The sequence below is a fragment of the Mixophyes fleayi genome, chromosome 4, assembly GCF_038048845.1.
Source record: "Mixophyes fleayi isolate aMixFle1 chromosome 4, aMixFle1.hap1, whole genome shotgun sequence".
NCBI lineage: Eukaryota > Metazoa > Chordata > Amphibia > Anura > Limnodynastidae > Mixophyes > Mixophyes fleayi.
In genome coordinates this window covers 337,837,783-337,851,260 of record NC_134405.1, presented here as the reverse complement: position 1 = coordinate 337,851,260, position 13,478 = coordinate 337,837,783, and the positions used below count along the sequence as shown (strand labels likewise).

Genomic DNA, 13,478 nt, shown 5'->3' with positions numbered 1-13,478 from the left:
CTTGCAACTGTACGAGGACGCGGCCATCTTGGTTGGCGTTGGTCAATGCAGAGAGGAAGCCTTCGATCTGCATAAGCGGAGATGCAGTGCGAGGGTGCCCGTTCTCACCAGCATCCTGGAGCCCATCAGGAACCCCTGCAACGGGCATGAGCGCACCGGGTAAGATGAGAATTCCCCTCAACTCCTACAATGTATTCACATAATTGTAAAGCAAAAAAAGCGCAGCGTCGCCCCCTACCACTGTTTCATGGCGTTACAGTAGTACGGACCATGCATGTCTTAGTCTCACCTTCTACCCGATCCTTGTGGTTCAGGTTCTGTAGGAACTGCTGTAACCCCCCGGGTTTTGTGCTCTCTTTCATAGTGATACCAACATCTGCCGTTCTGAATTTCTCCATGAAGCCAAATAGCTGAAATGTACATGATATCGATATAAGTCCAAAATCATGAAAAATGGCACCATCTGACTAAGTGATATTGGTGGGTGCAGCTCATTATCACTCATTAGAGCAACCTAATGTATGACTTAATGCGGACAAGTATAATGGTGAAACTATACAGCAGATGTAACACGTGTATGTTCACATATATGTTTAATGGGCAGTTGTGACTCTTTAAATTATAAATAAAAATAACTAACTGTAGATCCTCTTCTGGACCTGCCAATAAGGAGACATGCTAGGACCTGTAGTCTGCCCTCAGTCTTATCTGCTGAACAGTAAACTATAATAAGCACTAAAAGTCCTGACTACACATCCGCTCCAATCTCTCTGTGTATCAGTACTAATACAAAACAGTCCAGTGTGCTGAAACTCACCAATAGCAGACAGCTATTACAGCCAATCACAGCCAAGCAGCGGATACAAGATACATAATGCCTGCAGAGCACATTAGTAATAAATAAAAGGGCTTCTAACACCTCTAACCAGTATCACATGGATTATATAGGACCAATAAACAGAGGAGCCTATTATAGTAACAAGGGGACGACTAGACAACATGGAGGAAATGAGTCATTAGGCGTTTGTAAGACAGAATAGGAAACACTGGATGCACTGGCCATAGGTCACCAGGTATTTGCAGTAACAAAAAACATCATTTATTTTGTTTCTAGAAAAAGAGGATGTTGTTTTTAGTAATTAGACTTCCCTTTGAGTATTGATGTTATCTATTAAAAGAGACAACTTTGAAGAAAAGTACCTTTACATTTGGAATAACTGTCCCTATGTGGTCACAATTACTATACTGCTAATTCTCCTTCACACACTTTTTATATTGCTGAAATAAAGCATCATATGTGAGATACAACAAGTCTTAGTTCCTCACCTTCCTGCTGATCATACTCCTTGTACAGTATCGCTGGACCTGTGCGAGAAATAGAGACATCAGTTTTACTGCATCTCAGGAGGAAGTTTGTATAAACCTTTCCCCACACTGTGACCTGAGAAGAGAAGAGTAACATGTGCCGTATGCCTTTCAGCAGTAGAACAGGGCACCAGCTGAGATACATATTGTTAAGTGCGTATTGTCGCTAACCAATAACGATTGTTGAATTTCGATTTGTGTTTCCAACGCACAAAGATTTATTCTCTTAAATTCAAGCGAAAACTATAATAAGTACAGCCGTTACTTATCGCAGTCGCTCTGGATCCAGTGTGCAGTCATTTAATCCTGAAGTCTGGGGACAAGATGTCTGAACACTAGATGTGAAGCTGCTGCTTATATGCACACAGGAATACAGTAATACAATGAAGATGGTATAGCTTGCTTCTATTGGTCCAGGTTTCAGGAAGGTCCAAGGGGTTGTCAATCATTGGCTAGTTCATCCTAAAGAATCCAAAGGAGGGGGTCATCTCTCCAGGGGGTATGCTCTGCTCTTCCCGCCAAGATTCCTTAGTCTTAAGTAGTTCATAATTCCCTATCATTCATAACTTGCGATTCCTTCGCAGAGTGAACCGAACAGTAGACAATGTTAAGAGGTTTATTATGATACCACACATGATATGTATGATTCCTTCAACCTGTTCCATATATTTCACTAATGTGCATATAACTTATAATATAAAACATAAATACTACTATATTTCGACATAAATGACTATATGTTGCAACTACCATTAATGTGTACTATTTTACAAGTATGCGTGTTTGTGCGAATGTATGTAAAAGACTAAATACTTGTTGCAGCTGCGTACGCCCTTTCACGCCGTAGCGTGCCCTTTTACGCTGTAGCGTACCGTACGCATCTTTTCAGACAAAGACAACCAAGTTTGCTCGATTTTAATTGAAATGACTTTATCCAATTCGCTGACTTCGACAATATACACAAGGAAAACAAATCCCTAAATTGCTACAAAAATAAATATTTTTGACTGTGCAATTTGTTTCTACAAATTAACTTTGTTCTATTGTCACAATTCCTCCCTTATTGGGGTCATCATGCTTGTTTTGGATGTCTTCTTGTCTCGAGATGTATATCTTTAGAAGGGTTGATTATTTAAAAAAAAAAAAAAATTGTTACCTGCCCCCTCCACTACAGACAGCGAAAGCCCCTCCCCCACAGTGTGGGCAGTACCATAACAGGATCTAACGCAGGACAAGATGCTGAGTTTGCAGACATGTTAGTTATTGTGACATCACTGACTCTGCCCCACTAACCCTCGCAGTGCAATTTTGCCAGTCAAGTATGCAAGTCTGTCAGTCACTCTCTGCCTGTTTAGTAGGGGGAAGCTCTGCCCTCCAAACATGGTAGCCTGCTGCAGAGGAGTGACAGTATAAATCCTTTATCTATAAGTTTCAGCTCCACAATACACAGCCTTTGTTATACATTAATCTTTAATGGTGTCTTTACTTGCTTGGTCTCTGGAGAGGAGGATGATGTTCAGAATAAAGTACATAAAGCACCTTAGAATTGTGCAACACTGAATTTAATACGTGAAACAATAGCATTAGGAAGTTAGAAAAAATGCTTATTTATTATGTAGGTGTATTTCGTTTAACCCACGAAGATTGTTAAATACAAAACATAAGACATAACACATGTATCAGTTACCAGTTCCAAACATACTGAAATCTATAGGACAGATACTTAGTGATAATACTGAATATTAATGTCTGATACAGTAACTAGTGTAAAGAATAACAGTTTATGGTGGAAGTTGAGAGGCAACGAATAAGACATGGCACAATTTAAATACAGCGGGCCCTCCTCTAATCCCCCCGTCCCTTACATGATATTACCTTGAACAGATTGATATTGTCAACCTGGCTGTAAAACAGGAAATCGTTGATGGATTTCAGAGTGGTCCCTGCAGGGTAAACACATCATATCATGAAATACGAGTCTTGTTCTCACCTAGAAACCCTTTCCTTGCTCTGTTTGTGGCACACAATCTGCTTTATATTGTAATGTACTCACCTTCCTGAGACACCTTTTGATAGTTGGGATTCTGCTTCACGTTGCCTGCAATACATGTTGCAGTGTTTCATCATACGAACGTGTTTATAGCGGTCTGTCAAACGTGTTTTATCTTTATATCCACAAGTCATAATAACACAGACATTATAGGGACCCCAAACTCAGTTTACCATTTTCAGAAGTTGAGAAAAGTCAAAAAATATTGAAATATGGTCAAATTTCTTTTAATAAAATAAATAACAATTTTTATTATACAGTCAAACACTCATTTTATATTTTTTCCAGCACCATCATTGGGTAAATGTGATAGGACACTATACTGAAAGCCAGAAAGGCGCCAAGAGTGTAAAACTGTGTTGTAGCACCCCTGCCCCGGACACACCCAAGCAGTGCCAGCCATTGGCAGCGGTTCTTACTATATCTGAGAACCGTGACCCTACTAGATCAGTGGCGCACGCAGGGGGGGTTTCTGGGTCTCTAGAAACCCCCCCCTGCGCTAACTAAGTGGCCACTGTCCTATACAGTAGCCGTGGCGCTGTCAAAGAAGCATCCGCGGCGGTGCTGTATCGTATACAGCACCGCCGCAGACGCTTCTTAGACAGCGCCGCGGCTGGACCCGGCTGGTAGCTGTTATGCAAAATGCTGCATCTTTTCCAAAATGCAGCATCTGGCAGGAATATGCTGAAATTGTGTTGGGAACACCCCACCCTCCCCCTCTGTAATATTAGAGGAGTCCAAAACACATCCTACTGTGCTGTACACTCTCCGTGGGAGCCAGGAGCTGTGAAATGTTCCTGCCAGGTAATTGGTGCCAGGCTCAGCGGCAGTAAAAGGCTTTGCTGGTAACAAAATGTTTTCAGCTTTTATACTATAGTGAGTCTCAAATAATGTAGTAATTAGCAGGAAACCATATGCTGGAGATACGACTGAAGACTTGGAAACATATGTGATGTAGGGCTCTGGAAGACTAAAAATACTTATACTAAAGGGGCTGATGCAGAGTGAGGACTACACCGGTCTGTACGGTATATCTGCGTGTGCCCAGGGAAGTGGCTGCACGTATATGCACTATGCAGGGTTATTCTGGCACTTATGTTCACTTGCGGAGGAGGGAAGGGGCGTTATAACGTATACCGACTACAGTAACTGCACGTTTGTGCAATTGTGATTAGATGCAGACCAAGACACAGACACAAGCTGTTTTATTTATGGGTGAAGGGCAGATGCAATATAAAGAAAGATGATGATGTCGCCAGCACTAGTGAACAGCTTGTGATTGGCTGTTTGTGAATGCTCCGTTGACTCTGATAGGTGCCACATATTATGCTTTTGTAATGTATTTAAGCAATTTAACTCTTTCACGTACGCGATACAGTGACTTGTTTCTTCTTATTAGAGAGGAGTTTGAAGTCTTATTGAAGCCTTACAGTGAATATGTATTTTGTGAACAGAGCAAATGGTTATAAATATGGGTGTAAGTGTACGTGATCTATACCTGGTGTAAACCGGGGACGTACGTCACTGGTGCAGAACTGAGTGCATCTTGCAGCTCTGCATATGCCCAAAAAAGCAGCTTCTAAAGGGAACGCACTTTGTTACGCAATTTTGGCCAACTCTGCAACAAGCTCAATGTATTTAATCTTCATTAGATATGCCGCCAGACTTTTAGCCTGCAAGTGTAACAGCGCCGCTCCATGTCATAGAGCAAACACTCCCCCAACGCTGAACGCTCTGCGCTTCATCCCTCAATCAACCAGACCAGGAAGTTGAAAAGGTCAGAAATCCACTATTTTGCCCACTATGAAGTTTAAAGCAATCTCAGAGAGAACTGTTACATCCCCTTCTAAAAGGCAGAAGTTGACCAATATAAGACGGGTATAATAAATAAAATAGATGCTTAATACCATATAAAAAAGAAAATTGTATTTACCGCAAATGCACCATTTATTGGATCCAGCTGGGGATCCCCGATGGTTTCATGTAAGCGGTTCACAGGGGACGCGCACATACACACGTGGACTGTTTCAAGTAAGATAAAAGCGTGCAGTGGGACCATTACAGCCATCGGGGACCCAGACGAGTCAAAGAACTGAGGCAACAAGGGTGAATGCAATTTTGTTTTTGTTTTTTTATAGAATACTGAACACAAAGAAAAACTACATTTTTATTTTTGGAATTATTCTTTGAAGTGATCAGAAAGTTTATAAAAGATTGTGAAATTTATAAGACTAACACCTGAAGTGTTAGTTTTTCCTGAAATCATGGAAAAAAGTGTATTTTTTAATATTATTCCATGTATAGCGCTATTAAAATAAATGAATAGAATTCACATTATTGTGATTAGAACTAATGCGATCTTTATTTTAAATCTCACCTCCGAGGGCCCCCACAAACTTCTCCAGCAAGAAGAGAATCTGCTTTATATACATCAGGTTTTTGGCTTTCAGTCGGCTCCTGTGAAGAGGGATGGGGGGGAGGTCACTATTAAAGACCATAATCAGCGCTGCTCTTCATTTCCTTGTCATAATAATAAATACAGCCATGGGCTGGCTGGGCTGGGGGTCATCCGCCCCCTGGGCTGGTCCCACACCTTGCGGTTGGCTCACTGGGCTACCTGCATTTTTTTCCCTTTAAAATGTTCTTAATATTCTGCTGAGCTGAGTCTCAACCCTCAGGCTAAAATTTGCCAGCCAGCCCCTGAGTATAGCTAAGCAATACAGTGAATATACAATATATAAATAAGGTAACTGAGAATTGTCATTTCAATAATTTAATACACAATTTAAGCTTTGTAAAACTGCAAGTGGAGAATTGGTTTTGGTAACTGTACAATAGGTCAGATTTTTAGAACACAACAAGAACACGCAGAACTAAAATCATTTGCAGTTGATCATTAGCAACACTGCCTCTAGCAGGATGCAAGTAGGTACTGCAGCCTATTCATTCAATATGAAAAAGACTGCATTCACACCTAATAGCAATCACTTATTTTTTTAATTATAAAAAAAACCCAGGTTGCTTTAACGGCTGTAGTATCGCTTAAGCAATTTACTGTAAAAACCCGCTATTCTCCATGTTGCAGATTACATAATCACACTGTACATTTTGCTCTATTTGAGAACTATCATCACGGTCTCAGCACGGCAGCGGACAGATGAGCTGGTGTGAGAGGTTCCTGCTGCATTTTATCATTACTCTGCAATCACCTCATCCTCCTCATACTCCCACTTACTGCCAGAATGCTTCTAGTAACCCAGCATCTTCCAGGTGCTACCCGCCCGGGGGTCCTTCACGGAGCTTACATTACATACACAGTTGAATTAAGGGATTTTTATAAAGTGACGACTTTCAGAAATAAATAAAATAAATAAACAAAATAACATAGCGTTTAGGTGAAAAGGGCCATATTATTGGGTAGATTAAAAATCTGTTTTATTCTTTAAACATGTACATAGATAAGCAATTTGGCCTTTACCAGTTACATGTCACTGTGGGATCTGTTAATACACAATTGCCAGAGAGCTGCACAATTTAAGGTAAGTAGCCCAGTTGTTGCAGGCCTGCTAATTCCCAGAATCTTCTCTCAGACCCTCCCAACCCTTTAGCACTGAATGGGGCTGTAATTATTATTATTATAATGTTTTATTTATAAGGCTACAAGGGTTCCGCAGCGCACTTGTAGTTCCACAACAACTGAAGAGCTACATGTTGTCCAAGCCTCTGGCTGGCAGTGATTGCTGGGACTTGTAGTTCCATGACCCCAACTTATATTGTCTAATCACAGTGCAAAAGGCGTAAGTTCCCATTTGTTCACATAATATTAGTCAGGCTTGATTCAGAAGTATTTTCAATTAGTCTACGCGTACCCTCTTTGGACCTTGGTGTCAGGAAGCTCCATCGAAAACTAAATACATTTTATGATAATATTCAGAGTGTATTTGCCCAAGTTACTGAACGAGCCGGTTTGTGTTTTCTGCACAGATTCCTTTAAGAACTGTATTCACGTGGGCTCTTTGGCAAGTATACCCCGAGCGCGTACAAATGTAATGCAATGATTGTAGCTGGCAGGACATCAGTGGGAGCAGAGACATCAAAGATATTCTGTAAAGTGTTAAAGAAGGACAAGAACTTGTGCAAACCCCCAAAAAATAAACACACACACAAAAAAAGAAAATGGTTAATCCGTCACAGCCGGAGCGGAGAGCTGTTATCTTCAGTAATGGAAGGAAATAACTAGGGAGCAGATTACACAGCCAATTACAGTATCATTACAGCAAGTACCTGTATCGCTCCATGTACTGCGCCAGCTGGGAGTGCGCCTGGCAGAACTGAAACAGAGAAAGAGAGAGAACACTCAGTCCCAGGATTCACAGAGGCGAGGAGTGCGGCCAATAACACAGCGCAGGGGCACAGAAAGGACACTTTAATTACTCTGTGCTTTGCTGCAGAACCTGAGACATTGGGAATCGCCAGCAAGATGTTTATGCATGAAAAGATCACCCAGCGGTAACTACAGAGCTATAGACCAGACCGGCTGCAACATGGACAGAAGAATACAGCAGCTTGTATAGTGCAATATAATTATCTGTAATGTAAGAAACCCTATAGAGTAACACAATAACACAGGGGTGTGCTTGTCCCTAATTATATATAAATGGTTTAATTGCTAGAAGTACATTTACAACACTGTCCTCATTCCAGCCACTTTCTAAATCTAGGAGCAAAATACCGTAAGCAAAACTAGTACAATCAAAAATATGCAATAATACATATAAAAAACAAAATGTCACCTATATCGACAATATATCTTGTAAAGTCACAGTTTTGTATTATATTTGTTGGTTTCCTCTGCGGTTACCTTTATTTAATAATTTTATATCTCCACCTAAATCTAATACTTTGTCCAACGACATGGTCGTAACCAATCTCTAATGACCCCATGCAGAATTTGCATACAATATCACATATTTAATAATGAGGTAAATGATGTAAATGTTTAGGCTAGCTCTCTATTCACCACACCCTCTATATGAGCATACGTACTGCATTGAAGCCAACAGTGACCACTCACACCCCTATATGGCTGAATACTGCACCATGTCACTAACAGGCAAACCCTGACTGACCATCTTACCAATAACCAGAATGCAATGCAGCATCGTATGCCCAGTCCCTGCAGTTCGACCATACAGGATTGCCTGCTGTGCTTTATCAGCTGCTCTTCAGAGATCCTTTAGTCAAAGACTGAACCTATTCACCAACAGGTCTAATATAGTAACAATGGGATCTGCAGGAGCAGGAAACATCAAATGCACCAAAGATGGGGACCATCAGAACAAAACAGGAAATGTAACCGTTTTAATAAAATTGCTATGTATATTTAGATTTACTTTTACACAACATATTGTACGCTTACAGTTCTGCTTTAATGTGCCCCTAAAGATAATACTCAACAGATTTATACAACAAATATACCTATCTATTATTATTGTTTATTTATATAGCGACAACCATATAACGCAGCGCTGTACAGAGAATATGTAATAATTCACATCAGTCCCTGCTGCAGTGGAGCTAACAATCTAAATTCTCTAACACACATGGATGGGAATCGAACCCATGACCCCAGGCAGCAATGCTCACCACTGTGCCTATATAACAATAAAGCTATTATTTTGTTTCCCACCATTGTAGGCGCCGAGTGGCTTCATGACAGGATTCTATTATAACCTTGTCGTACACAAGAATAAAATCCTGCCTCATAATCACGTATAATATCCTCCGTGATAATAAGCTGCTGAAATGCTAATATACACAATTTCCAATGTTTTACTAGCTGCTCTTTTTATATTATTATATGTAAATATTTTATTATTTATCACAAACAAGCATTTTTAGGTTTAGAGGTACTATAAAAGTAACTAATGGGTTAAAGCGAGAGATCACTAAAAGTCATCTAATGGGTGGGGAAAAAAACCAAGAGTAAAAGTTGAGGGTGCAAAAATAAACCCCATAAATAAGAGATATCACCTCCTAAGAGCGTGGAAGTAAGAGCACAGCCCCCCCTCTGCCATCAGTCACTCACCACATAGAACACACTTACAGGATAAAACCACCACTCTGAAAATGTCATCACATGTTTTAGAAATGAAGCTCATCGCCTCTTAGCATACACTTTAATTCAATTCATCTGCTTCTTAAAGGGAAATCTACCTGTTCTCTCCATAATAGACACTTGGACATAAGGTCCCGGACAGTAAACGGCAAGTTGGAAGTCCAAGCGGTAACATGTAACCTCTCTTAATATGTATCACGGATTGTGACTTCTGTACACATGGCTGTAGGCAGGGCCGGATTAACCCGAGGTCTAACTGGGCTACAGCCCAGGGGCCTCGGGCATCCAGGGGGCCCTTGACTGTCACTGCAGTCCTCCTTCTCCGGCGCTCAGTAATCTCCTTACTGAGGAGATCTCGCGAGAGTGTCACAAGATCTCCTCAGTAAGCAGCTTACAGCGCGCCGCGGAAGGAGGACTGCAGTGACAGGAGAAGGTAAACGCTTGGAGGGGGGGGGGGTGGTCGGCTAACAGGGGGGCCAGTCTGCTAACGGGGGGGGGGCGCCTCACGGGGGAATGGGGGCCCCCTTAGCCCAGGGGCCTCCATTCCGTTAATCCGTCCCTGGCTGTAGGTCGTTCTTCACAGGTCTCTGTCTATTCGTTTTATTCACGAGTATGAGCTGCACACTGATTCATTCATAGACCACAATAAAACAGTGCCACCTAGTGGCCAAACTAACCTGAAAATAACTATGGCAGAATACATTCATCATCATCATCTAATTATATAGCGCCACTAATTCCGCAGCGCTGTACAGGGAACACACTCATATCAGACATCCTTCATTGTTCCCAGCATAACACATTCATTAAATGCTACCTTTTGAAACTTACAAAAGACAACAATTTATAAATTGAATTTAACTTTTTTTTTTTTCTTTTCCTCAAAATCTAGTATACTCTTGGTGTTGCCGGCTACTGATTGTGTTTTTCTGAGGTCTGCTGCTTGGCGGTCTCCTGTGTTAAAAAAGCAAAATTACAAGAACAAATAACGTGTCAGACAGGAGATCTCTGGGTAGTGGGGAAGAGCTACAGAGCTCTAAGTTAATAATAATAAAAATAAAGATACAGGTGACTGATTTCATGTACACCAGATGAATACGTTGACATTTAGGGGGAGATTCAATTGCTGGTGATGTGGCACGCGGACATCGCCCTGCGCACATTACCGACAAATATGCTAGAAATGTCTGCACATTTTTACTTGCACCTCAGAGGTTTTCTGTCAAATCTCTGCCGCAAGGTGACTGTGTCCACCGGTGAAGAGCGCGGCCTGGTGCCCACCCCCGACGAGAGTGGCATGGTGCCCACCCCCGACGAGAGCGGCCTTGTGTCCACCGGTGACCAGAACAACAGTCTCCACTGGTGACAGGATTGACCGTCTCCATTACCAGAGAACAGCAGAGACAGTGGTTCTGTGGGTTGAACAATATTCTTCCTGACAGTTAGACTACATACACTATTTACAGCCTCCACTGTGTATAGTACATAGGTACACATTCATTTTTCAAAACGCTCTATAGTAGAAGTGTTGCCACAGAAGTAACTATTAATCATTATGGCATTTCAGGTGTTGTAACATATGCTGGATGGAAAAACTGGTGGTCATGTAGGGAGGAGTGGGTCAGGCTAATTGGCATGCACAGAAAGGATGCAGAATTTTAAAAAATAAAACACAACAGACATTATTGGAACCGATTTTAAACAACGCTGAAACGTGCAATATCTAACCAGGGAGAATGTAAAACCCTCCATTACTGCTGCATTCTGGGAAATAATCCTTGTTAATATCTCTGGCAGGTCTCAGCACGCGACCCCATTAAAAGGCTCCAAGCAAATCCAGATGTGCGGGATTATATAAATGTAAATGAACGGCAAGACGTGACACCACACAGTGTCGCCTGCTGCGTTGATATGCTAAAAACAAATACAATTGGTCAAGGAGAACGGCACAATTTGTTCACTCAGCCAGAAAACCAATTACAGCTTCATCAAATATATATTGCTTTTCTAGACAGGGTTCAATTTTTTTTGTTTTAATTTAACAGCCTTGAGGACAGCAGCACACTGGCAGGATATAAGTCATTCAGAGGCCAACCAAATCCCTGAAACCAGTTTTTATAGGGAGACAGAACTTGGAATCCAAGTTGATCCAATCAGAAAAGGCCTCTTGTGACATTCACAGCTATAGATCAGAGATTTCAGACATAGAAGATTTGCTGTATCTAGCATTAATTGTGCCCTAAGTATTGGGAGAAAATGCCTTCAATTACTAAGTGTACAACCCACATGCTCATATTCTCCATCATTTGTCCTGGGGAAAAAAGTGACAGATACAAATAAAGTGTTAAAAATGAAAATGTACAGCTACAAAAGTAAACAAACTCAACCTAAAACCAAATAGCGCTGACCTAGGTATCTAGTTTATAGCTAGTGATGAATACAGCCCTGCTGTGGTGTCCTCCAATAGAGTTACATGGAGTCTTGTATGGATGGGTAGAAAGCCCTGTCCCTCAATGATGTGGTCTCATCTCACATATGTAATGCTAAACACGCATGTAACCATTGCCGATGACACCTTCCGCTCCCTGCAGAGCAGAAGCCACACATCAATAGTAATTAATGTGTGTGTGTGTGTGTGTGTGTGTGTGTGTGTGTGTGTGTGTGTGTGTGTGTGTGTGTGTGTGTGTGTGTGTGTGTAGCTACACACACACATTTCTATACTAGTCACATAGTGTAACTAGTAAAGTTAATGCACACTCAAAACAGGAGGACAAGTAATCAAAAAAATATGGGGCCCATCGTAAAAGGAACACGAGGACCCCTTCCCAATCTCCCTCTCTCTGTACCGTCAAATATTTACTACAGAATGATAAGAGAAGAATGCGCCATTTCTCAAGAAAAAAAACCAACAACAAATAATTCACTATGATACCCTTACAAGTAAACATGTTCTTCTTAGGTAATTTAAATGTTACTGCTAATGTGGTGGGTGGGAACAAGCTAGAAATAATACATTATATCATTGACAACAAGCTAGGAGATGATATCTGCACAGAAGCAATATGATGATAGGGGCGACTGCCCTTGAGGCGGCCATGACGGGGACATTATGTAAGGCTGGAACTGACAGCTGACACTTCATCTAATAACTGCAGACGATTCTCTGTGCAGAATGACAATTACCCAGCTCTCAAAGGTGGAAGCTGCAAATAGTGATAAAACATAACAAAAGGGCACAGCAAACTATAACTTAGCAGAATTGAATTGTGATTTATGTATTTATATTTTGGCCAAGGAATGGGTTTTACGTTCTTTTGTCACAAATATCGAAACACTGCACAAATCTACAGTACACTACAAAGCAGCCTGCAGGGGGAGGGGGTCATACAATGCTCTACACAAAATGGAATAATCAAACAGACCTATGACCAGACAAGTACTTTTCACGTTCAATGCAGAATGTGGGACGGGCTGCCACAGTTATCCATTATTATTATTATTATTTACTATTTCAGAACTTTTTGAAAAAAACAAACAAAAAAAACCAGAAATCGTGTTGGATATATTTAGGACAATTATTGTTATCATCATAATATCGGTAAGAAACTTTATCTAGGGCAGATAAACCTTTTATAAAACTATTCCTCCTTTACATCATAAACAAAGCTCAAAACACAACACTGTGGCTTCCAATAAAGAGTTACAGCGCCACCTTGGGAAAGGACAAGGTCACTGCAGCCTCAGATAACTTCCGATTACTCGCGTTGTGTTCAGATAATGCGGTGATATCAGCATTAAAAGACGTTAATGAGAAATTAGCGGAATATTATGCAAGGGATATAACTCACAAAATCTATAGAGAATTATGAAAAACATTTTTTATATGACAGCGTTAAGCCCAATGTCTCAGGAACCTGTGTGAGATCAGGTGACTGGCCGGGAGTC

General features: G+C 41.1%; 1 protein-coding gene across 4 annotated transcripts in view; it reads right to left on the bottom strand.

Annotated features, from left to right (window-relative positions):
• Positions 1 to 13,478, bottom strand: part of DDX11 (DEAD/H-box helicase 11) — a 47,053-nt gene that overhangs the window by 7,896 nt on the left and 25,679 nt on the right. For all 4 annotated transcript variants that reach the window (XM_075210583.1, XM_075210584.1, XM_075210582.1 and 1 more), the window contains 7 exons: positions 7,700 to 7,746; positions 5,793 to 5,872; positions 3,419 to 3,463; positions 3,241 to 3,308; positions 1,327 to 1,365; positions 290 to 410; positions 1 to 135 (listed from right to left, as the gene is read on the bottom strand). In XM_075210583.1, coding sequence (XP_075066684.1) covers positions 1 to 135; positions 290 to 410; positions 1,327 to 1,365; positions 3,241 to 3,308; positions 3,419 to 3,463; positions 5,793 to 5,872; positions 7,700 to 7,746 — 535 coding nt within the window. The remainder of the gene's footprint in view (positions 136 to 289; positions 411 to 1,326; positions 1,366 to 3,240; positions 3,309 to 3,418; positions 3,464 to 5,792; positions 5,873 to 7,699; positions 7,747 to 13,478) is intronic.